The 25,392-nt window shown below is 45.3% G+C and overlaps 1 protein-coding gene across 3 annotated transcripts in view; it reads left to right on the forward strand.

The window, feature by feature from the left end:
- Window positions 1-25,392, forward strand: part of STARD13 (StAR related lipid transfer domain containing 13) — a 260,123-nt gene that overhangs the window by 134,475 nt on the left and 100,256 nt on the right. Inside the window, exon 1 of one of the 3 annotated variants that reach the window (XM_063429408.1) lies at window positions 3,259-3,537. The exons of the other annotated variants lie outside the window; for them this stretch is intronic. Coding sequence (XP_063285478.1) covers window positions 3,372-3,537 — 166 coding nt within the window. The 5' untranslated portion in view covers window positions 3,259-3,371. Of the gene's footprint in view, window positions 1-3,258; window positions 3,538-25,392 lie in introns of those variants that run through there. 3 annotated transcript variants of the gene reach the window in all.

Here is a 25,392-nt window from a genome sequence, read left to right on the forward strand (position 1 = left end):
AGAGATACAGCAACCCCAGACGATTGTTTCAACCCTGTAAGGTATCATCAGTGAGGTATAGCCTGAGGTATAGCCACTAGCAATCTAGGCACCGTGAGCAAGGGGTCAACATCTCGATTGCCCTTTAAACTTCAGAGAAAAGCAAGGAGCATACAAAATTACAGAGATGGTCTAAAAATATTCAAGGGGAATGAAGATCTTAGTTATGAAGAACGGATACAATGTTGTATTTGTTAGAAAATAGACCAAGATAATCTTATTCTGAGATGATAATGTTAAACGACTGAATCCACTCTGGAGACCTGTTTATTAAAGGAACACTAGAAGCCAAGGGTGGCCAAACTTAATGTCTGTTAAAGCCTCATGTTAAAATGTAGAAATATTAAAAAAATGTAATTCATTAGAGTATTTGAATTAGAAGTTTTATTAACATGATTATTATTTATACAAATACAGAAATCAAAAGAACACAATTAATAAGTGAGAACAAAATTAATAAAAAAATATTTATTATTCACATGTAATTGTACCTGATTTGCCAGAACATAAAAATCTGGCATATAATTTAACGAAGCACACAATAGTTCCCCCAGCTCCCCTTGTGTTTCCTTCTTCCAGTGTCCCCATGTCTCTTATTTTCTTCCCCCATGCGTCTTACCGCCCTCCCCCTCTCCTCCCGCCCACGCTGTACAGCTCCCTCAGTGCACACACTTCCTGTCATGCCAGGTAGATGGAAAAAACTTCCTCTGCCACGGTCTGCGGCTTAGCCACACTACGAGGAATGACCGACAGGAGTGGAAAGCTGTGCAGTCTGCTCCCCTCCTGCCAGTCAGCAGGATCAGGTATCCCCCGGGCTGTTGCGCCATAAGGCGGACGCCTGTGTTGTCTTATGGAAGCGCCCACCCTGAAAAGTTTTGCAAGTCGCATTGGACTATCTAAAGAGCCGCATGCAGCCCACAAGACGTAGTTTGGCCATGTCTGCTATAGGCATAAAAACTACTTTAACTTAATGAAGCAGTTTTGGTGTGTAGATCATGCCCCGAAGGCTCACTGTTAAATTATCTGCCATTGAGGAGTTAAAGGACCACTATAGTGCCAGGAAAACATACTCGTTTTCCTGGCACTATAGTGCCCTGAGGGCCGGGTCTGGAGAGAGGAAGGGGTTAAAATCTTACCTTTCTCCAGCGCCGGGCGGGGAGCTTTCCTCCTCCTCTCCTCCTTCCTAGCGGCGTCATCGGCTGAGCCGCGCGAGCATTCAGCCAGTTCATAGGAAAGCATTTACAATGCTTTCCTATGGACGCTGGCGTCTTCTCACTGTGATTTTCACAGTAAGAAGCACGCAAGCGCCTCTAGCGGCTGTCAATGAGACAGCCACTAGAGGCTCTAGAGGCTGGATTAACCCTCAGTGTAAACATAGCAGTTTCTATGAAGCTGGTATGTTTATAAAAAAGGGTTAACCCTAGCTGGACCAGGCACCCAGACCACTTCATTAAGCTGAAGTGGTCTGGGTGCTTATAGTGGTCCTTTAAATCACTTGTTTCTGTCCTTGCAGCCATACCCATACCTTTCTTGCCTGTGACTCACACTGCCTTCCTTTAGAAGTTTTGCTCTCCTGCTCTGTAAATTGATCTTTAATCACCGGAGACTCCTGCATGGTCTAGAAGGCTATTAACAGAGTGGGAAAAAAGAGATTCTAAATTACACAGACTGTGCAATAAAGCAATCTAAAATATTAAATCTCACTTTTCAGGAAGTGTTTAGGAATGCTGTGCAAATCACATGCAGTGAGGCGTGCTAGGGCTGTATAAACACAGCAATTTCACTCTTACTCTTAAATGGCAGAGAAATGAGCAGTGAGTCTGCAGGGGCATGATCTATACACCATAGCCACTTAATTAAGCTAAAGTTGTTTTGTTGCTTATAGGGTCCCTTTAACAGAACCTTTCAAAGCATTTGAGATAGGTCATCTTTTGACATTTGAGAATTTTAGGAACCAAATGTTTTCTTCACAAAATAATAAAGATATTGAGACACTGCCTCCCTAAAAAGCTGCATGTATTTTTATTTTTTTTAATTGTATTTTTTTAAACAGAGGAGCATATTAATGCCTATGGCAGTGTGCACAGTATCAGGCCCATACTGGCCATTGGGCAAACCGGGCAAATGCAAGGTTGGGGAGATCACAGGACTTCTCCTCCCCCGCCAACGTCAGGTCCTGAGTGGAGCGGAATGCGCATCCGCGCACGCATTCTAACAGTCCATAGGAAAGCATTTCTCAATGCTTTCCTATGAACGTTCTGCATGCTGGATGCGAATTTCGCATCCAGCGTCGCAGAAGCGCCTTTAGCGGCTCTCAGGAAGACAGCCACTAGAGGCTGGATTAACCCTGCTATGTAAACATAGCAGTTTCTTTGAAACTGCTATGTTTACGTGTGAAGGGTTAAAACCTGGTGGACCTTGCACCCAGACCACTTCATTGAGCTGAAGTGGTCTGGGTGACTATAGTGTCCATTTAATAATAGCTTATTGATCCACAGACAAGTCTGATGTCCAATTAACAATCTAGAAAGTTTTACCCTTTTTGAGGCAAAATTAGAAATAATTAATTCAATATTATTATTATTATTTTATTAATAAAAACAGGGGTCTGTGAAATGTTGAACTAAATAGGTGGGTTTTGTTTTCAACTTAAATAACTTGTTTTTGTTTGAAACTATAGTAACCTGTTAATAATAATGAGTTTTTAAATATCCTGAATTATCTCACTATAATTTGGAGTTTAGTGAATAAATCCTCCTGTGAATAAGTTTTGGTTAAATCCGTCACATTTCCCCAAGGCACAGAACTGCCACATCCGCTGTTTTATATCCGCTGTTACATAAACACTGGGAATCTGATAATAATAATAATGAAAAAGAGAAGAAAATTAATTCTTGGAATTTTAGATTTTCTATTCATTCATCCTACAAGTTCCTTTTTATTTTTCACGTGGCTGTACGAACATAGTCCCATTTCTCCTGGAATGCTGTAGTCAGGATTCCTCTTTGAATAGGTGTCCCACACTTGCCTATTCTACTCACAAACGCTCAGTGCTTAGTCAGCCCTAAGGTATGCCATCTGCATTTGTGCATTTGGAAGCATTACACATGGCTGAAGAGACTTTACTTTAGCTCTGTGTACTTTAGAACATTTGCTGATTGGGATTGGTCTCTCGGTGTCATGTGAGAGGTTTGGAATCCTGAGTTGTAGCTACTGACACTCCTGTAGGTCTTGACGACTTTTCCTCTCCAGATCTTGTACACTAGCAACTTTCATTCTATAAATCGGAATCTGGAACGCAGAGACAAAATAGTATTTTTATAACAGCAAACATGTGGAGGCAGGAATCCCCATCACCAACACAGGGCTGTAAGCGGTTAAATTCTATATCACCTGAAGGCCAGGAATATTATATATGTTTCGATAAGAAGAGGAGATCCTCGTATCAGATGAGCCGGATGTTAGCAAGACAGCAACTTCTATTAAAAATTCAACGAGGTGAGTTTACTTTCCTTTCTGCTCTCAGCAGGAAGCGTCGGTTCTCGTAATGTGATTTTAACAATATCCTGCAATTACATTTTTTTCTATGTATATAATTACGTTTATGCTAAACCAGTGTCTGTATACTTAGCTGAGATTCTAAACATACAGGTATATGTAAGAGCGAAAAGGAGCAAGTAAAGACTTTTCTCTATAATTATTATTTTATCGTGCATTAACCCTTTAGTAAATTACCCTCTCTCTGTATGTCTTGTTTAATTGTACGTTTTATAAACCCAGGAATAGAATCGATAAAGTCACAAAAGTGTGAATTATGGTCAGGATTTGAAAGTGAATTTAACATTTTAGAACAAAGCAGACAAATTAGAAAATTTCTCATCTATGTTTTCAGTTGGACTGTTTTGGTCTAAAAATGTTAATTCGCATTGAATTCCAACAGTTCACACTTTGATAAATAACCTTGACAGTCTTCTTTATTTGATCAATTAAATCTTTTTGATTCTATGAAATGTATTCACTGAACTTTTTTTAGTTGTGTGTTTTAATCCAAGATATACTCAATTAGGAACATTGTTAATACTCAAAAATATTGATACTTTTTGTTTATATACCTGAAAATGTAAATAAGTCGTAATTCTATTTGCCGTCAACATAACGATATAAGCCTATTGATCTCGACATTGCGAGATTAACAATGAAATCACGGTTTCGGGCTCATTTTAAGACAAATGTTTTCATGACTGGCGACGTGATTGAAAAAAACAACTAATTGAGAAATTTGGAGTGTGATCGCTTTGATAATTGTTATTCGATACTTTTTCGATTTACCGACATTAAATAGTAATACAGGCTTAAATGTAAAGCTTAGTTGTAGAAAACAGCATTTTCATATAACAGTAATAATTACATGTTGACATAAAGAGTGTGTGTTATGTTTCTGTTCCTTGACATTCCATACATAACATACAATGGCTATACTGTATTGTCTGGTTACACTGTATTGTTTGATATGCAGTGCAGTATGCTCACAACTGTTCCCTCTGAGAATGAAAGCCATGGGAATGCTACAAAGTGGCAGGATTCTTATGTTTAATCATTAGGTTATAAAATAAGACAGGTGTGCAAAGGATCATGGGTGTTGTAGTTCTGAAACAGCAGGGGGTCTAACTTTTGGTCAGTTGTAGAGCATTATACGGGGATGTATAAACTGTGCATGCCACCATGATTAAGGAAGAAACTAATAACTTTCTCACTAGATTTTGTGAATTTTCTATAATGTTTTAAATCTATACATATCAATCAACCCTCAGCCATAGCTTAAATGTACTCTCCACTAGAGAATGCTACATTGCCCCCCCCCGTCCCTCCTGCCCCCCCATCCAATGTTGCTGGAGGGGTTAAAATCCCTTCAGACACTTACCTGAATCGAGCACTGATGTCCCTCGGTGCTGGGTCAGGCTCCGCCCACACTCCTCCCCCGCTGCCGTCCGCCAGCGGTGAAGACCTAATTCGCATGCGTGGCAATGGCTGCGCACGCGCATTAGACCTCCCCATAGGAAAGCATTATTCAATGCTTTCCTATAGGGATTCCGGCGATGCTGGAGGTCCTCATGTAGAGCGTGATGATGTCCAGCGTCGTTTAAGCGACCAAAAAGTCGTTTAAGAATCCGGAAGTCCCTCTAGTGGCTGTTTTGCAGACAGCCACTAAAGGAGGACTTAACCCTGCAAGGTAATTATTGCAGTTTATAAAAACTGCAATAATTTCACTTGCACTGTTAAGGGTAATGGAAGTTGGCACCCAGACCACTCCAATGGGCAGAAGTGATCTGGGTGCCTGGAGTGTAATGGTTTTCTACTATAAATACCAATCCATCTACAGCTAGTTCCCACTGGTCATTGTATTAATTTAGACTTTATAACAGGATGAGGTCCAGAAAGTATTTTATGAAAATGGCTGTTATTCAAGGTATCTGTGTATTTCACAGTTGTTTGTTATTTTGTATTTTAAGCCTTACGCGCTTGGTTTATCCAAACTAGTCTGCTTTTCCAGGAAATTGGAAATAACAGATTGGACTCTATGGCAAAAATACTTTAAATGTAACTGAATCTCTAGGTGGGGAAAAAAGTGAAGGGAAAACTTCTGATTTTGGTTCTGATTTTTAGCCTTAACCTGCACAGGTTGCTGCTAAATGTAGCAGATCAGTGATAAGTCACTCAAAGAGGCCAAGCGCATTCACACACATTCATTCTAAATTGTCTTAAGGGCAAATGACCCTTGCTCTGTCTCTCAAAGCATTCATTACGTGGATTCAAGTACAAACATATCTAAGCTTAAACTATAGGCGTGATTGTTACAAATGTGTCCATATTTACATTTAACACATGCCATTTGTGGGATTACCCTAAAGAAAGTGGACAAATTTTGATAGAATTGATCATACTACTTTTCTTTAAAAAAAAACTTATTTTTTTCCATTTATGTTTTTAATGACTTATGATTACATAGTCACTTACTTAATATAAAATGTTTATATAAAACTGTAATAATTAAGGATTCCAGATCTTCACGTTCACTGATAACAGTTGCTGATGCAACAGAAGACACATAATCTACAGTCTACAGAAATATTAATTTTATCTTACTGCCAAGGCGTGCCAGGGACAACTATAATCACTGTTTGCTCTATCTATCTCATACCGAGGAGACATGTTGTGCATTTCAGTTTTGGCCTCCCCTTATGGATGGAACCAGTCTAATAAGACAATAGTATTCGTTACTATGTAGTGCATGAGTGAAAAAATCTCAAGTTTGACAAGACCTGATGACTGCAGACTATAATATTCATAGTGCTTGCTGTTAACCATTTAGGTTTTGTTTTTTTATTCAAAATTCTATATTTTTGTAGTGCAGATAATTACATGCCAACTCGTCATGCCCCAACAGCATGTGACAAGGGAGGCAAGATACACAGCTTGTAAGCTTTACGGCAGTGAGAATAACATGCACAATTTTGTTAAGGTATAACGACAAGATTAGGAACATGCTTTAGTAATACTTTCCTAGAGCCAGATTGTAACGTAGGTTCTTAGAGTATTCAAATCTATCTAGACTATAGTAACTGGAAACGATTATTAATAGCTTTCTTCAACAAACTATAGAACCACTGGGGGGGGGCTATCTTTGGTAGGAGGTGGCATTGCAGCATTGGAAGCTAGATGCAGAATTAAAGGACCACTCTAGTGCCAGGAAAACATACTCGTTTTCCTGGCACTAGAGTGCCCTGAGGGTGCCCCCACCCTCAGGGACCCCCTCCCGCCCGGCTCTGGAAAGGGGAAAGGGGTTAAATCTTACCTTTTTCCAGCGCTGGGCGGAGAGCTCACCTCCTGCTCTCCTCCTCCGATCCGCCTCTTCTCCTCCCCGTCGGCTGAATGCGCACGCGCGGCAAGAGCTGCGCGCGCATTCAGCCGGTCACATAGGAAAGCATTCATAATGCTTTCCTATGGACGCTGGCGTGCTCTCACTGTGAAAATCACAGTGAGAAGCACGCAAGCGCCTCTAGCGGCTGTCAATGAGACAGCCACTAGAGGACATAGGGGGAAGGCTTAACCCATTCATAAACATAGCAGTTTCTCTGAAACTGCTATGTTTATGAAAAAATGGGTTAACCAGGGGCGGGCTGGGAAGGGGGGCAGGGAGGCAATTGCCCCCCAGGCCGCCCTAAACCCAGGGCTGCACACATCCAGCAAAAAAAATGAAAAATCTGAATCCCCTGCTTCTGGCTGAGGAGTCAGATTTTTCAACTTCCCTCACTCTTCCTTCAGTCTGCAGTCAGTGGAGTCGGCCGGCCTCTCCTGATGATGTCAGGAGGAGGGGGCGTGACTTCCACTGCTCTTCTCACAGGACCGCTGGGGAGTCTGGGAGAAGAGCAGAGGAAGTCACGGCCCCTCCTCCTGACATCATCAGGAGAGGACGACTTCACTGGCTGCTGCTGGTTGCTGCTACTGTTGGCTGCTGTCCACCCCTCCCTGGCCTAAGGTAGGGGGAAATACACTTTAGTGTTTTTTTTATTCCCCTCCTCAGCCCCTGCCCCCTCCTCAGCCCCTGTCCCCTCCTCAGCCCCTGCCTCCTCCTCAGCCCCTGTCCTCTCCTCAGCCCATGTCCCCTTAGTCAGCCCCTGTCCCCTCCTCAGCCCCTGTCCCCTCCTCAGCCCCTGTCCCCTCCTCAGCCCCTGTCCCATCCTCAGCCCATGTCCCCTTAGTCAGCCCCTGTCCTCTCCTCAGCCCCTGTCCCCCCCTCCTCAGCCCCTGTACCCTCTCCTCAGCCCCTGTACCCTCTCCTCAGCCCCTGTACCCTCTCCTCAGGCCCTGTACCCTCTCCTCAGCCCCTGTCCCCATCTCAGCCCCTGTCCCCATCTCAGCCCCTGTCCCCATCTCAGCCCCTGTCCCCATCTCAGCCCCTCTCCACACCTCAGCCCCTGTCCACACCTCAGCCCCTGTCCACACCTCAGCCCCTGTCCACACCTCCCCTTCGTCAGCCCCTGTCCCCTTAGTCAGCTCCTACCTCAGCCCCTGTCCCCTTGGTCAGCCCCTGTCCCCTTGGTCAGCCCCTGTCCCCTTGGTCAGCCCCTGCCCCACCCTTTCCCTGCTCCTTTCCCCCCTCTCAGCTCCTGCCCCCTTCCTCAGCCCCATGCCCCCCACCACAGCCCCATAACATCCCCACTACAGCTCCTCTCCCCCAATTGCAACCTATATTACCCACACCACAGCCCCTTTCCCCAAATTGTAGCCATCAACTTGCTTCAGCCCCTATCCCCCCGTACATTTCCTAAACCCCCAATTACAGCTAATACCCTCCACTACCACCCCCTGTCCCCCACTACAGCCCTGTCCCCCACTACAGCCCTGTCCCCTTACTCAGCCCCTGTCCACTGGTTTTAAAAGTGTAAAGTTTGGGTGTGTGTGTATGAGTATGTCTGTGTGTATGAGTATGTCTGTGTGTATGAGTATGTCTGTGTGTATGAGTATGGCTGTGTGTATGAGTATGGCTGTGTGTATGAGTATGGCTGTGTGTGTCAGTATGGCTGTGTGTGTCAGTATGGCTGTGTGTGTGCGCATCAGTATGGCTGTGTGTGTGCGCATCAGTATGTCTGTGTGTGCGCATCAGTATGTCTGTCTATGTGTGTGCCAGTATGTCTGTCTATGTGTGTGCCAGTATGTCTGTCTATGTGTGTGCCAGTATGTCTGTCTATGTGTGTGTCAGTATGTCTGTCTATGTGTGTGTCAGTATGTCTGTCTGTGTGTGTGTCAGCCAGTATGCCTGTGTGTGTTTGTCAGTATGTCTGTCTGTCTGAGTCAGTATGCCTGTAACAGTGTGTCTTGCTGTGTGTGTCTGTGTGAGTACCAGTATGTATCTCTATGTGTGTGTCAGTATGTCTGTGTGCAAGTATGTCTCTGTGTGTGTGCCAATTTGTCTTTGTGTGTCAGTATGTCTGTCTGTCTGAGTCAGTATGCCTGTAACAGTGTGTCTTTCTGTGTGTGTCTGTGTGAGTACCAGTATGTATCTCTATGTGTGTGTCAGTATGTCTGTGTGCAAGTATGTCTCTGTGTGTGTGCCAATTTGTCTTTGTGTGTCAGTATGTCTGTCTGTCTGAGTCAGTATGCATGCAACAATGTGTCTTTCTGTGTGTGTCTGTGTGCCTGTCAGTGAGTGTGTGTTTTTTAGTGTGTGCCAAATCAGCAAGTGTGTGTGCCTGTCATTGATTGTCTGTTTAGGTGACTGCTTCCCCCCCTCCCCCCCACACACACACACTTTCAATCACATGGGAAAGGTGTTTTTACTCTCCTCTTGGTGCAATGGGCCACTTGACTGGATTTGCCCCCCAGGCCTAAGGCTGCCAGCCCTCCCCTGGGGTTAACCCTAGCTGGACCTGGCACCCAGACCACTTCATTAAGCTGAAGTGGTCTGGGTGCCTAGAGTGGTCCTTTAAGCAATTACAGTTTTTGCTTGTGTCTTTCATCCTATGCCGCTGGTGGCCATGCAAGGAGGGGTAGTTCTGCATTAGGCAGTGTTACCGTAGAGGTTAAAGAGAAGCAAGATGAGCTCTACGCTTTGGGACAGTGACCCAGAAACACGCCACTCCATTAGATTAAGCTAAATGAGTTAACACTTTACTGAGAGACTTATAGGGCTTACTGCAAGGGGTACATTGAGCATGGTTTGTCAATAATGCTGGTTACATCTAATATGATGAAACAGGTAAGCCTGGGTCCTTGCCTGTCACTGCAGTATAGACACCACTTTAACTAGCATGAACATTTAAAAGACAATTAAATAACAGAATATAAGGCAACAGACAAAAAAAAATATGCTACGATCGGAGCTTAATTGCATCTATTGGTTGTAGGAGGTTTGGTGGCCTACATCTTGCATGAGTCCTCCTCGGTCAGGCCCCCAGTAGTGGGAAGTTGCCGGAGTATGTTGTCTGGTCAGTGTTGTCCCATCGCCCGAGGCCTCTAGGGGTACGCTTACAGACAGATCTGCCGTGTCTTCTGGTTGTGGTCTGCTCCTGTCTCCCTTTGGTGGTATATTGCAGTGTCATGTTGTGTGGACTGGAAATTACCATGCCGCCGACTTCATGGGCCCGTTACCTGCGCCCTTGGTTTTGGCTCCTTATGGCCAACAATGGGAGTCCTGGAGTCCTGGAAGAGTTGGAGTATCCAGGTGTAGGGCTGTGGTGAGAGGGTTTACCTCTGAGGCCTCCATGCCCGGGAAGGCAGCCGTGGTGCCAGCCCCAATCTGTGGGTAGGTGGACTGGAGCTTCTGAGGTGATCCAGTGCTTGTGTGTCAAAGACAGTAGGTAGATTCAAGGTGCAGCCATGCAAGCAGAGTTGTGGCAGTCAGCATCGGTCATGTTGCTGCCATTTTGGTACTCAGGCACGGGGTGCACCGTGCAGAGTAAGCTGGTGATGCCCCCAGTGGGGACCGGGATAACCCCCCGTCCCAAAGGGGGGGAGCGGGACCCGCGAGGCATGTCGCAAGGTCGCGTCACAGCAGCCAGGCTCACAAACAGGACTGCGGCCGTCCGCCCCGCTCTTCACCCACATAGGCCACAGGCCCCAAAGTCTTGTATCGCCCCCAGGGGCTCCGAAACTCTCGGTCTCGGGGACCACAGTGCCACCGGCAGCAACCTGGATACATTGGGTATCTCCTGGACTCCAAAGTAGGTAAGAAACTTTAATATTTCGCCCAAGGAGAACAAGTTTTGCCTGAGCCTCTCAAGCCTGCCACCGGTCAGCATGGCGGTCAGGCCCTGCCCCCCCTAACCTTTTAGTTTTATTATACTTCTATGTTTGGTAGCTTTTTCTAAATTTGACAAATAAAATGAAATTACCGTACTAAGTCAAATTTCTTTGTGATTAACATGCTAAATGACCTACTTTGTTTCTTTATTTTTTATGTGAATTCTATCAGTAATCACTAAATCATAGCAATATATTTTCCTGGATTGCCTGAGTTTATAGAATTCTACAAGTTTTTTTATTTAACAGTTTTTTATACAGGGACCCAGATTATGTCATTAGCTGGGCAAACCCTTTTGTGCTTATAAATGACGTCAGTGACCCGTTTTACAACTCTAGTTTAATACATAACAAATGTAATTACACAAAACACCTTCATTAGACTTTTCCTAGTATCAAAGGGTCCATCGTACTGGAGAAGGCAGTACAGCTACAGTAACCAATCTGCCATTGGCAATAGCCTGGAGTTTGACCACTGAAATGGCATAAAGAGACAATTGTGGGGTCTGATCCATGTATAGGAACCATCGGTTTAACATTATATATTTTTCTAATGTCTGGAGTTTTTGAAACTCTGTGTTTTTCTTTTAAATAGATTTAAACCACAAACCATAGTCAGGCTGTTAAGATCCAAGTTAACAAATATGTCACGAATGATGTCACAGCAATAATTTAGTTAGATGATAGCTCCCTTCTGGGGAATTTTGAAAGTTAATATGTTATATTACTGATATAGCTAGCCAAAATTGAGAAGCAGGAAGCATCGCACATGTGATGATAGATACTGAGCAGATTTCTGTTATATGTGAGGAATAGCAGGCATAACTTTTCCCGCTAAGATTATATTTTTAACACTTTGATTGTAAAATCCAATGATGCATTGAATGCACAGCTGCACACTGGAAACCAAGCGCGCGCGATTTTATATCCAATCCACATTCATTTAAAAAGACCTGGTATCCCATTGAAGTATAGAGACAAAGATGTAGCTAGGATAAGGGGAACTTACATATGCTCTTTCTTTTTTTTTTCTTATAGGGTTTAAATCTTTTGCTAGATTTAAAAATTGTTCATATTTTGCGTCGACATTTGAAATGATTTTGAGGAAAGCTCAGAAGTAAAAGTTCCAACCATCATTCATTTTTAATGGAGTTAACATTTCTGTGATCAGGTTATTAGAATGAGTTAAAATAAATATTATTAGGAGACCGCGACACTCACAAAAAAAAATCTTTTAAATGCAATTAACACAAAGACCAGAAACGTAAATTCAGCTGAAGTTCTAAATCTGACACTAATTTTATTAGATAAGTAATTACAAGTAAAAGCACATATAAGTTTATATTGAAGGGACACTATAGTCACCAGTGCAACTACATGTTTTCCTGGCCCTATAGTGTTAACACGACCATCTAGCCCCCCTGGGCCCCTCATGCCTCCATAAACATAGTAAAAATCTTACTGTATTCAAAGCAGAAGCTGTAAATCTGCATGCTGTTAGATTTAGGAAAAACAAGCAGTCTGCTGACATGTGATAGCCTGATCCAATAACAGTGCTTCCCCATAGGATTGGCTGAGACTGACAAAGAGGCAGATCAGGGGCAGAGCCAGCATGATTCAAACACAGCCCTGGCCAATCAGCATCTCCTCATAGAGATGAATTGAATCAATGAATCTCCATGAGGAAAGTTCAGTGCCTGCATGCAGTGGGAGGAGATACTGAATCACAGGATGCTCGTGCACAGCAGACCTGAGTGGATGACGGCATATTATGCCTCCTTCAACTCAGAAGTCCCTCTGGTTCACTCTGAGTGACTGCAACTGGAGGTGTTCAGAAAATACAGTGTTTACATGAGAAAGGCTGCAGGGAGCTATAGTTCTCACCTGAACAACCTTATTAAGCTGAAGTTGTTCAGGTGACGATGGTGTCCCTTTAAACTCCACTTCAGTCTGCTGATATAATGCAATAATTCTATTTTTATTATCAGAGCATTCTGGAAAACAATGATAGAAACAAGGAACACTGGAAATAATTGATATTTTATCATATGAAACTATACGTCTAAGTAATTAATTAATCCTGATGAGTAATATTACTATATGTCACCTCGAGACTTCCTTAAAACCATTTACACACAGGAATATTAATTAGGAAAGATAACAATGGGTTGCTGTTTTTACTGTTACCAGAAAAGTTAGTATTGACGTTTAGTAAATATTGTAGGAATACAGTTATTTATTGGGGCAATTAGATGGAAGAAAATGTGCTCGGATATTTGACTCAAAAGGAAATTTTATTTTGTTCTAAATATTTTCAGCAAATTATATGTAATCTCCAAGGACAATGCCATGTAGATTGTTGGCTTGTTCCATTTTTGTTGCAGATTATGTCCTAGCCCTTCTGGTGACTTTCAATGCCAGCAGCAGTATAGATATTAGATAGAATGTCACTTGGGTTCAGTCCTTCTTAGTGAAAAATCAGTGTATCTATGTTTAACACTACTCAAAATGCAGATCCATATCTTGGATCCCTTAAAAACAATGACATGGTTTTTAAAACTATATACTGTGTTTAACCTCTCTGACTACCATGCAGTTTTGTGAAGTGGCAAGCACATGGCTGGATAGATTCAAGACTCCGTTTTGAGTTTCAGCGGAATTAAGAGTTGGATGTAAGAAGTGAAAGACACAGAGATGGGGCCACAGATTGAGGACTGTTTGATCCAATGCTCGAGCATCCTGGAAGAGAATACCAGCACACCGCTGTAACCAGCCCAAGATACAGGGCTGTTTGTAGCAGAGACTGTTGTGAATAGGGTAGGAATCTTAGCAGCAGTTAAAGGAACAAGCCCTCCCCTTGCTGAACCGAACAATTGTAGACTGTGGAGTGGTACGCTTAAAACCTCTCCCCCTGTCTCACAACAGGACACCCTGACATTGTTTACACAATTAAAAGACCTTCATCTCCAGTTTTACTTTTTAATGACCAACCAGGAAGATTTTAAGATAACCCAAGCCACGTTGTGATTTACATAGTTATGGTCCCCAACTATCTGCACCAACTAACGGCATCTGACTGCCAGTAGGGGGAAGCCTAGGGTGGACCGCAGTATTGGTTGTAGGTGTAGGCCGTAATATATTCTATTGCCTTCTTACCATTTTACTGCGTTACATTTATTTATATATTATATTCTAGCATAGTGTTTTACTGTGCAATGCAAAGTTATATTTTAGTTCTGTGCCAGTTTGTATTGCTCACCTAGATGTGTTCTCATCGGGATCCCACCTCCAGAGTGACCTGTTGCGTAAGGAATACTGCTTTGTATCCCTTTAAATATTTTTTGCAATGTGATTTAATTTTAGTTGCCTATTTTACAGAAGAAGAACTGGTAATGCCGGTTGACGCCCACGTAATGCTGGTAATATCCATTTGGTCAAATTTAATTTAGTTTTATGTTTAGTTGAGAGTTGAGACTTGTTTGAAAAAAATAAATATTTGGTATTCTGAAAATACTCAGAGAACACAACACATATAGTTTATTGCTTGAGATACATTCTTCCACCAAGGTTGGAATGTGCATGTTTTATCTGAAATAATACAAAACTGGAAAATAATAGCAGATGCCAGAATTTTTTCCTGTGTAAAGATTTCCATATCTGCCGTATTACCTTTGACTTCGTGAAACTGGGTGGAGGGGAGTTTGTTCTATTTATGAAGCGTGAATACACAACCATCCCATCAGATCATGTTAATAATTAAACCTGTTCTATTTACAGTTCATACATTTTCTCAGCTCCCCTGATTCTGATGACCAGGTTTTATAACCTAAGTTAACCCTTAGCCTAACCCTTACACCTCTTTCCTAGCTCAATAGCCTAGTTATTTTTTTTATTTATTTTTTTTCAAATCCTTATTTAAGTAGAGAACTGATGAAACAATGTCAAGGCATTGGCAGTTCACAACAAATAGATAAATAATAGATTTCCAGTTTAAGAACAAATAAAAAATAAAAAAATTGGGAGAAGATTGGTGGTAGGTGGGATATCTGGCGTGGGATTAGGAGACCACAATAACCTCTCAAATGAAGTGCTGACCAATATATTCTTCCCACGGTCGCCATAGTCTTCAAAGATGCCATAGTGTTCCTGACTTTAGCAGTTAGCATATCCATTAAATAATTGTCTTTGATGGATAATTAGGATCACAGTCTGTGTAGCCAATTCATGGCTAACACTCTGCTAGCAGCTAATGTTGTTTTATTCAATAATATTTGATCAACTGGCATAGTTTTGCTGACAGGTTGTTGGATTGTCCAAACAATTGATTTCAATCTTTTATTTTAGATTTGAGGAAGACTTATTTTGTGTTCGTTGGTTAATAATGAAAACATATTGAAGGGACACTCTAAGCATCAGACCCACTACTTAATGTAGTGGTTCTGGTGCAAAGAGACTACCCCTGCAGCCTGAGAAAAATGTGTCTTTTCATTGCTTCCTATGGTCACTCAGACAGCCACTAAAGTCCCTTCCTGTTGCAGTCATGCAATCTGTGAGAGACTTTGGCATCATCATGCTCTATATTGCTGCATATGCTTATAAACCCCCAATCCCTTCCTATGGGATTGGATTGGCTGAGATTATCGTCATTGATTATATCAGTTGGTGCTGAACTGCAGGCACTGTGAGAATGGAGGGCTAAAAGGTAAGTAAAACTTATTTAATTATTCTTAATTTTTTGGGGGGGGAGTGGTTAATAATTTAAAGGGACACTATAGTCATCAAAACAACTGCAGTTTATTGTATTCGTCCTAGTGAGTACAATCATTCGTTTCAGGCTTTTTGCTGTAAACACTGTCTTTTCAGAGAAAATGCAGTGTTTACATTACAGCCTAGAAATACCTCCACTGGCCACTCCTCAGATGGCTGCTAGAGGTGCTTCCTGGGGCACTGCTGCACAGTAAGCAGCACTGCCATTCAGTGTCTCCACCCTCTGCATGCAGACCCTGAGCTTTCATTATAGAGATGCATTTATTCAAATCACCTCTATGCTGATTGGCCAGGGCCAGGGCGGACTGACCAATCGGGCACATCGGTCATGCACCGAGGGCCCGAGACAGCCAGGGGCCCGGCCGCACAGCCATGCTCCAACTGGAACGGCAAAAAATAAAACAATTTCATTGATAGGTTGTGGGGCCCAGGGACGTATTAGCCGCGAGGCAAACAAGGCATTTGCCTTGGGCGGCATTTTCCAGGGGGCGGCAAAAAAAGCCGCCCCAAACGCCCAGGGCAAATGTCTTGTTAGCCTTGCGGCTAACAGACATGCCGGATGGGCTGGCTGTTAGGCGCGGGCGGCACTGGCGAGGGAGCACTTTCCCCTGAGCTCTCTGCTCAGCTCCCTCGAGCGCCGCCCGCAGAGTGAGGCTGGGAGCCGGAATATGATGTCATATTCTGGCTCCGCCTCCCAGCTTCACTCTGCGGGCGGCGCGTGAGGGAGCTGAGCAGAGAGCTCAGGGGAAAGTGCTCCCTCGCCAGTGCCGCCCGCGCCTAACAGCCAGCCCAGCAGCCCGACCGACAGCCCCAGGAAGAGGGAGAACCCCCCTCTCCCCCCACCATTCCTAAAGGTAAGGAGGCTGGGGGGGTTGTTAAATAAAAAAAATAAAAAAAGTGAGTGTTAATGTGAGTGAGTGTGTTTGTCTGCTAGTGTGTGTGTCTCTTAGTGTGTGTGTCCGTCTCTTAGTGTGTGTGTCTGTCAGTCTGTCTCTTAGTGTGTGTCTGTTAGTGTGTGTGTCTGTTAGTGTGTCTCTTAGTGTTAGTGTCTGTCTCTTAGTGTCTGTATGTTAGTGTTAGTGTCTGTCTCTTAGTGCTAGTGTCTGTCTCTTAGTGTCTGTCTCTTAGTGTGCGTCTGTTAGTGTGCGTCTGTTAGTGTCTGCCTCTTAGTGTCTGTCTCTTAGTGTATGTCTCTTAGTGTTAGTGTGTGTCTGTTAGTGTGTGTCTGTTACTGTCTGTCTCTTAGTGTGCGTCTCTTAGTGTGCATCTCTTAGTGTGCGCCTGTTAGTGTGCGCCTCTTAGTGTGCGCCTGTTAGTGTCTGCCTGTTAGTGTGTGTCTCTTAGTGTGTGTCTGTCTGTAAGTGTGTCTGTCTGTCTGTCAGTGTGTGCCTGTCTGTTAGTGAGTGTGTGTCTGTTAGTGAGTGTGAGTGTGTTTGCCTGTTAGTGAATGAGTGTCTGTTAGTGAGTATGTGTTTCTGTCAGTGAATGTGTGTGTGTGTATTTAGAATGCGGGGCAGGGTGGAAGGGTTGGGTGGGGGTGGCGCGTGGAAGGGTTGCGTGGGGATGGGGGGGGGGCGCCTGAGTTTTGTCCTGCCTAGGGCAGCACAAAACCAGGATACACCACTGGTGGGGCCCCTGATGCCCCCCCCCCACCCCCCATCCTCAAAGGAGACCTGGCAGCTTCATCTCCTCTCTGCCAGGTCTCCTGTCCCTCCAGCTCTGTGTGATGGGGAGAGGAAGTGACATCACTTCCTGTTTACTCCTCTCACACAGAGCCGATCAGCAGGGGAAGGAGCAGCAGCCTGGGAGAGAAGAGAAAGCAGAGAGAAAGGTAGGCACCAATCACCCTTCCCCCCTCCCACTGTGTCCCTAATCACCTCCCCCTGTCACTACTCACCACCCCCCCTGTCACTAGTCACCCCCCCTCACTAGTCAACCCCCCTCTGTCACTACTCACCCCCGTGTCACTACTCACCCCCCTGTGTCACTAGTCACCCCCCCGTCACTAGTCACCCCCCTGTCACTAGTAACCCCTCCTGTGTCACTAGTCACCCCCTGTGTCACTAGTCACCCCTCCCTGTCACTAGTCACCCCTCCCTGTCACTAGTCACCCCCCCTGTCACTAGTCACCCCCTGTGTCACTAGTCACCCCCCCTGTCACTAGTCACCTGCCTGTGTCACTACTCACCCCCCCTGTGTCACTAGTCACCCCCCCTGTGTCACTAGTCACCCCTCCCTATCACAAATCACCGCCCTATCACTAGTCACCCCCCTGTGTCACTAGTCCCCCCCCTGTCACTAGTCACCCGCCTGTGTCACTACTCACCCCCCTGTGTCACTACTCACCCCCCTCTGTCACTACTCACCCCCCGTGTCACTACTCACCCCCCTGTGTCACTAGTCACCCCCCCGTGTCACTAGTCACCCCCCCTGTGTCACTAGTCACCCCCCCTGTGTCACTAGTCACCCCTCCCTATCACAAATCACCGCCCTATCACTAGTCACCCCCCTGTGTCACTAGTCCCCCCCCTCACCCCCTGTCACTACCCCCCTGTCACTAGTCACCTACCCTGTCACTACTCACCCCCCCTGTCACTACTCACCCCCCTCTGTCACTACTCACCCCCCTCTGTCACTACTCACCCCCCGTGTCACTACTCACCCCCCTGTGTCACTAGTCACCCCCCCGTGTCACTAGTCACCCCCCCTGTGTCACTAGTCACCCCCCTGTGTCACTAGTCACCCCTCCCTATCACAAATCACCGCCCTATCACTAGTCACCCCCCTGTGTCACTAGTCCCCCCCCTGTCACTAGTCACCCGCCTGTGTCACTACTCACCCCCCTGTGTCACTACTCACCCCCTTGTCACTAGTCACCCCCCGTGTCACTACTCACCCCCCCCGTGTCACTACTCACCCCCCTGTGTCACTACTCACCCCCCGTGTCACTACTCACCCCCTCTGTGTCACTACTCACCCCCCCGTGTCACTACTCACCCCCCCGTGTCACTACTCACCCCCCACTGTCACTACTCACCCCCCACTGTCACTAGTCACCCCCTCACTGTGTCACTAGTCACCCCCCACTGTGTCACTAGTCACCCCCCCACTGTGTCACTAGTCACCCCCCCCACTTTGTCACTAGTCACCCCCCTCCCACTGTGTCCCTAATCACCCCCCTGTCACTACTCACCCCCCGTCACTAGTCACCTACCCTGTCACTACTCACCCCCCCGTCACTACTCACCTACCCTGTCACTACTCACCCCCCCGTCACTACTCACCCCCGTCACTACTCACCCCCCTCTGTCACTACTCACCCCCCTGTGTCACTAGTCACCCCCATCACTAGTCACCCCCCCTGTGCCACTAGTCACCCACCCTGTGCCACTAGTCACCCCTCCCTATCACTAGTCACCCCTCCCTATCACTAGTCTCCCCCACTGTGTCACTAGTCACCCCCCGTGTCACTAGTCACCCCTCCCTGTCACTAGTCACCCCTCCTGTCACTAGTCACCCCCTCACTGTGTCACTAGTCACCCCCCACTGTGTCACTAGTCGCCCCCCACTGTGTCACTAGTCACCCCCTCACTGTGTCACTAGTCACCCTCCCTCACTGTGTCACTAGTTACCCCCTCCCTCTGTGTCACTTGTCACCTCAGTCACTAGTCACCCTCCCTCTGTCACTAGTCACCCCCTCCCTCACTCTGTCACGAGTCACCCCCTCCCTCACTCTGTCACTAGTCACTCCCTCCCTAACTCTGTCACCCCCTCCCTCCCTCTGTCACTATGTCACCCCTACCCGCCCTCTGTCACTAGTCACCCCTTCCTCCCTCTGTCACTGTGTCACCCCCACCCTCTGTCACTGGTCACCCCTCCCTCTGTCACTAGTCTCCTTCTGTCACTAGTCACGTCCTCCCTCTGTCACCATGTCACCCCCTCCCTCACTCTGTCATTGTGTCACGTCCTCCCTCACTCTGTCACTGTGTCACCCCCTCCCTCACTCTGTCACTAGTCACCTCCTCCCTTACTCTGTCACTAATCAACCCCTCCCTCACTCTGTCACTCGTCACCCACTCACTCTAGTGACAGAGTGAGAGAGGGGATGACTAGTGACAGAGTTAAGGAGGGAGTGACTAGTGACAGAGGGAGGGAGGGGGTGACTAGTGCCAGAGTAAGGGAGGGAAGGGGTGACTAGCGTGAGGGACACAGAGTGAGGGAGGGAATGGGTGACACAGTGACAGAGGGAGGGGGTGACTAGTGACAGAGTGCGGGAGTGGGTGACTAGTGACAAAGTGAGGGGGTGACTAGTGACAGACTTAGGGAGGGAGTGACTAGTGACAGAGGGAGGGATGGGGTGACTAGTGACAGTCACCACCTCCCTCACTCTGTCACTAGTCACCATCTCCCTCACTCTGTCACTGTGTCACCCCCTCCCTCTGTCACTAGTCACCCACTGCTGCACTCTGTCACTAGTCACCCCCTCCCTCTGTAACTGTGTCACCCATTCCCTCCCTCACTCTGTCACTAATCACCCCCTCACTCTGTCACTAGTCACCCCCTTCCTCACTCTGTCACTTGTCACCCCCTTCCTCACTCTGTCACTTGTCACCCCCTTCCTCACTCTGTCACTAGTCACCCCCTCTCTCACTCTGTCACCAGTCGTCCCTTCCTTCCCTCACTCTGTTACCAGTCATCCCTTCCCTCACTCTGTCACCAGTCATCCCCTCACTCTGTCACCAGTCATCCCCTCACTCTGTCACCAGTCACCCCTTCCTTCCCTCACAGTGTCAGAGTTAGGGAGGGAGTGACTAGTGACAGAGGGAGGGAGGGGATGACACAGTGACAGAGTGAGGGGGTGACTAGTGACAGAGTGAGGGGGTGACTAGTGAGAGTTAGGGAGGGAGTGACTAGTGACAGAGAAAGGGATGGGGTGACTAGTGACAGTCACCCACTCTCTCACTCTGTCACTAGTCACTACCTCACTCTGTCACTAGTCACTACCTCACTCTGTCACCAGTCATCCCCTCACTCTGTCACCAGTCATCCCTTCCCTCCCTCACTTTGCCACTAGTCATCTCTTCCCTCCCTCACTCTGCCACTAGTCACCCATTCTCTCACTCTGTCACTAGTCACCCCCTCTCCCTCCCTCTGTCACTAGTCACCCACTCCCTCACTCTGTCAACAGTCACCCCCCTCACTGTGTCTCCCACTCACTCTGCCACCACTCAACCCCTCCCTCACTCTGCCACCAGGCACCCCCTCACTCTGCCACCAGGTACCCCCTCAATCTGCCACCTGTCACAACCTCCCACACTCTTCCACCTGTCACCTTCTCCCTCACACACTCTGTCACCTGTCACATATGCATTCACACTGACACTATATACAAAAAAAGCACATGTAGTCATCCAGACATGCATAAGTGCATTCACACAGACTCAAATACAAACATGCATTAATACACAGGTCTTCACAATATACACATCCAAAGGAATGCCGTATTATGAGTTATATTTAACATTTATTTAATGCACATATATTTGGCCTTCAAAGGGCCTGGTATCTAATTTTGCCCGGGGGCCCCAAAGGCTCTCAGTCCGCCTCTGGCCAGGGCTGTGTTTGAATTGTGCTGGCTCTGCCCCTGATCTGCCTCCTTCACGGTCTCAGCCAATCCTATGGGAAAGCATTGTGATTGGTTCAGAGAATCACTTCTGGTGGTGTCAGGAGACGGCAGACAGGGGCAGAGCCAGCAGCTGCAGACATGAATAGAAGTAAGATTAGCATAATGATAAGCACATGAATGCTCTGCAGAAATATGTCAATATATTTTAGTCATAAAGGTCTACTGGCAGATTTTTTTTATCAGCAATGCTCAACAGAAACAGTCATGGAAACAAGCCCAATGTACAGTGTATTCATTTTTTTTGTAATCAGTTTACCAAGTCAATTGTACTGGCCTTTTTGAAAGCACAACAGATTGTTGTACTATGAACAGCCTCTTACTGTCTGTACTCTGTAATAAAACAATTGCATACAAAGCTATTTTAAAATGGAAAAAGCATGTTATGTAAATGGAAAATTAAAGGAGCGCTATAGTGCCAGAAAAACAAACTCATTTTCCTGGCACTTTAGGGTCATTAGGTCCCCCCCACCCTCAGGGCCCCCTTCCCGCTGGTCTGAAGGGGTGATAACCCCTTCAGCCACTTACCTTTCTCCAGCGCCAGGCTCCCTCTGTGCTGGGGAACTCTCCACCCCCTGCCGACGTCAGATATGAATGTGCATGCGCGGCAAGAGCCACACGCGCATTTAATATGAAAGCATTACTCAATGCTTTCCTATGGACGTCTAGTGTCTTTTCACCATGATTTTCACAGTGAGAATCGCGGAAGCGCCTCTAGCGGCTGTCATGGAGAGAGCCACTAGAAGCTGGATTAACCCTCAGTAAAACATAGCAGTTTCTCTCAAACTGCTATGTTTTCAGCTGCAGGGTTAAAACTAGAGGGACCTGGCACCCTGACCACTTCATTGAACTCAAGTGGTCTGGGTGCCTATAGTGGTCCTTTAACCATAAATGTAAGTGCTCTTATATGTGGCATACCTAGGTCAACTTCTGATCTAAATGTAAACAGGTAGTATAATTATGCAAGTGGGAATATGTAAACCTCGAATATTGGGCCTTTTTCTGTGCACTTACACTTCTTTTGCTCTGCACAGGTTAAATAAAAAGTACAGTTCAAATGCTTCTAGTCTGAGCACCAATGTAAATAAAACTATAGAATAATTTGAGTGAAAGCAGTGTTTTAGATTTTAAAAAAGTATTCTCTATTTTATAAGAGACTTTAAAGCGACACTGTCACTGCAAAAATGGAAGATAGGTTAGCGCTAATAATACAATAGATAGGCAGCAACCTTACAGAGGGTGACCCTCTAACCCTCTGAAGTGAGAATGTACAAGAAAAGGAGAAAAAAGGCTAAGCCTTTTTTCTCCTTTTCTTGTAGAGACAAAGTAGTCCCTAATTTGTCTCTGTATATCTGTTCAGTGAAATTCCAACATAATCAGAATGAATATTATATAAAGATTCTATCTAGGGGTGGGGATGGGGGGGGGGGGGGGGGAGGGGGATGACAGTACTGCTTTAATGGTAAGTTTACTGGCTTTAACGGTTTTGTTCATTGATCCAGCTGTCTAGAGGTTAATTGCAACAACCATGACTATTCATTACTATATACTTGGATTGTGATTGCCAGATTTAATTTCTTTGACTCACGGAGTAATTTACATTACTTGCAGTATTACTTATTCAGGGATACAAAAAATAGGTGTGCTCAAGACATACAGTAAAAACAATACAACTGTGTAAAACTTCTTGTGGCGCTAGCTACATTCTAGCTGTAGAACCCAAGATCAGCTCTAAACTTTGCGCTCGATAATCACATTTCTCCAGATACACTGCTCAGGGCTTTCTTTCCCATAGACTCTCCAATATGACAGAAACACCTCTCCTGCAGTACAAAGTCGAACTTGAGCTCTACAGCTAACTTTCCAAGCCAGTTTTGTGAATGAGAAGTCAATGATTGGCTGAGAGTGTCAGCTGACCACTCTCAGCCAAACAGCAGGCCACATGCCCGTCGGCACTCTGCGCTTCCTGAATCTGTAAATTCAAAAGCCTGATGCCCCCAGGGGGAAGTGTACACTGCCGCTGGGGGAAACTTTGGAGTTAAACTGTCTGAGAATGGTTTAACCCCTTGAAGTAAGAGGGCCTTCTAGTACCATAACAACTTCATTTAGATAAAGTTGTTTTGGTGCCTGGAGTGTCCCTTTAATCCTGGGCTCTTCATACACGGGGTAAAGTATTCTGCTGTTCTCCCACTTTAGTAGAGTATAAGTATTGTGGATAATACAAGAATGCTGCAAAAATGTGGAAATCCTCATTAGTTTGTAGAGACTTTTGTTTTGTTTCTTTCATACTATGCCAGCCAATAGTTCACTGCCCAAGGGATAGTGATATAACCCGCGTGAATGCCAAATACATGCCTGTAAACATGCAATCCCCAATCCTAGCCCAAGTCAGCAACCAATAAAACCCTTTATTAGGGGAAGGACCTTGGCTACAGCTTTATTTATCAACACATGAATTACAACCAAATGTGTTTAACCAGAACTACTGGCTGCAGACCACCGGCCCACAGGCTGGTATAGCAGACCAAGCGTTTGGTGCCCATCGTCTGAACATGCTCAGGAATCCCCTCTCCCAATGTTCTGTTCTTCAGAAGCCACTTCTTCAGTTGTTGACCAGGACAAATAATGCAAAACTGAAAGGATAAAACCAAGAAAATAAGATAAATAAACGGGATGGGTGGGCGGCAGAAGGTCCTGAAGCTGTGCTGCCCGGAAGTCAGGAAGAGGAGAGTGGTAGGTTGCAATAGTTTATCACTTCACATTTTATTTACCAATCCCTGAATGCCCTACATGACTGTAGCCAACGCACGTATGTATGGCAGTAATGACCCATTTCATCTATGTGGTGTACCGTGAACTTTTCCTAATAAAATGAAAAATGGTAATTTGTAAATTAACTAACAATCTGTTTAGCACAAGCCATACCCTATGGTTAGAACAAACCATAAATAAAATGGCATGATCAAATTCCCACGCGTTTTTTTTATTTGGTAGGTAGACTTGCTCCAGTGTCCACCACTCTGCGTTACTCCAACCCATCAAATACAGCCATTACAAAGAAAAGAAACACAAATAACTGTTACATATTTCAGAAGTAAGATAATCTCTGATTTAGAGGGCTTACAAGGAGATAACTGTTACTTATCAGAAGCTTTGACAATTTCAGTGGAATACAAAGGCGGTTACATAACATGCAGCTGATTGGTTACATTTGCAGTTGTGCCTTTTCCTAGCAGGAGGTCAGTGGGAGCACATACAGTTCTGCACATTCACAATTGTTAGCTGTTTGTCGTGAAACTCCAAGCTTGAGGAACTGGAGAACACAAGAACGTATTATTTTATATCCATCCGTTTGGTTTTTTCCCTTTAACCGCAAGCTGCCTTTACCATGATATTCTGTGACACTAAAAACATCTTAAGTGGTGAGTGTACCCTGAATCGCTGAATTCATTTATTTTTTTTCCTAATTATAATGTTCCTTTCTGATTTCACTGTGCTGTATGCCCTCCGCAGGTTTTGAAACAGTGAAAACCAGTGCCCTGGTCATTATTAAATAAAAAATAAAAAAATCTTTATATTTTTTTTCTAATATTTGGCCCTAAAGCAGGGGTTCCCAACCCAGTCCTCAAGTACTCTCCCCCCACCAGTCCAGGATTTAGGTATTACCCTGTTGTGCCTAAAGTGTTGTGTCTATTTCTAAAAACACCTTAGATACAGCTGGGTAATTCCTAAATCCTGGACTGTTAGGGGGTACTCAAGGACTGGATTGGGAACCACTGCGTCTAGAGCAGTGTTTCCCAACCCAGTCCTCAAGGCACACCTACCAGTCCAGGATTTAAGGATTACCCAGTTTTGTCTAAGGTGTTTTTAGAAAAAAAAGAAAAAACACCTTAGACACAACTGGGTCACCCCTAAATCCTGGACTGGTAGGTGTGCCTTGAGGACTGGGTTGGGAAACACTGCTCTAGAGTACTCTTATAGAACGTGTGCTTTCCCTAAGAAGTGAAATGCCACCTCCAATAGTAAAATTATACAGCTTCAGGCAGTCTTCCGCTCCCTTGTTTAGATTATCTATGGATACACTGCAAATTGATTTTGGGAGG

The sequence above is a fragment of the Pelobates fuscus genome, chromosome 1 (genome assembly GCF_036172605.1).
Source record: "Pelobates fuscus isolate aPelFus1 chromosome 1, aPelFus1.pri, whole genome shotgun sequence".
Lineage (NCBI taxonomy): Eukaryota > Metazoa > Chordata > Amphibia > Anura > Pelobatidae > Pelobates > Pelobates fuscus.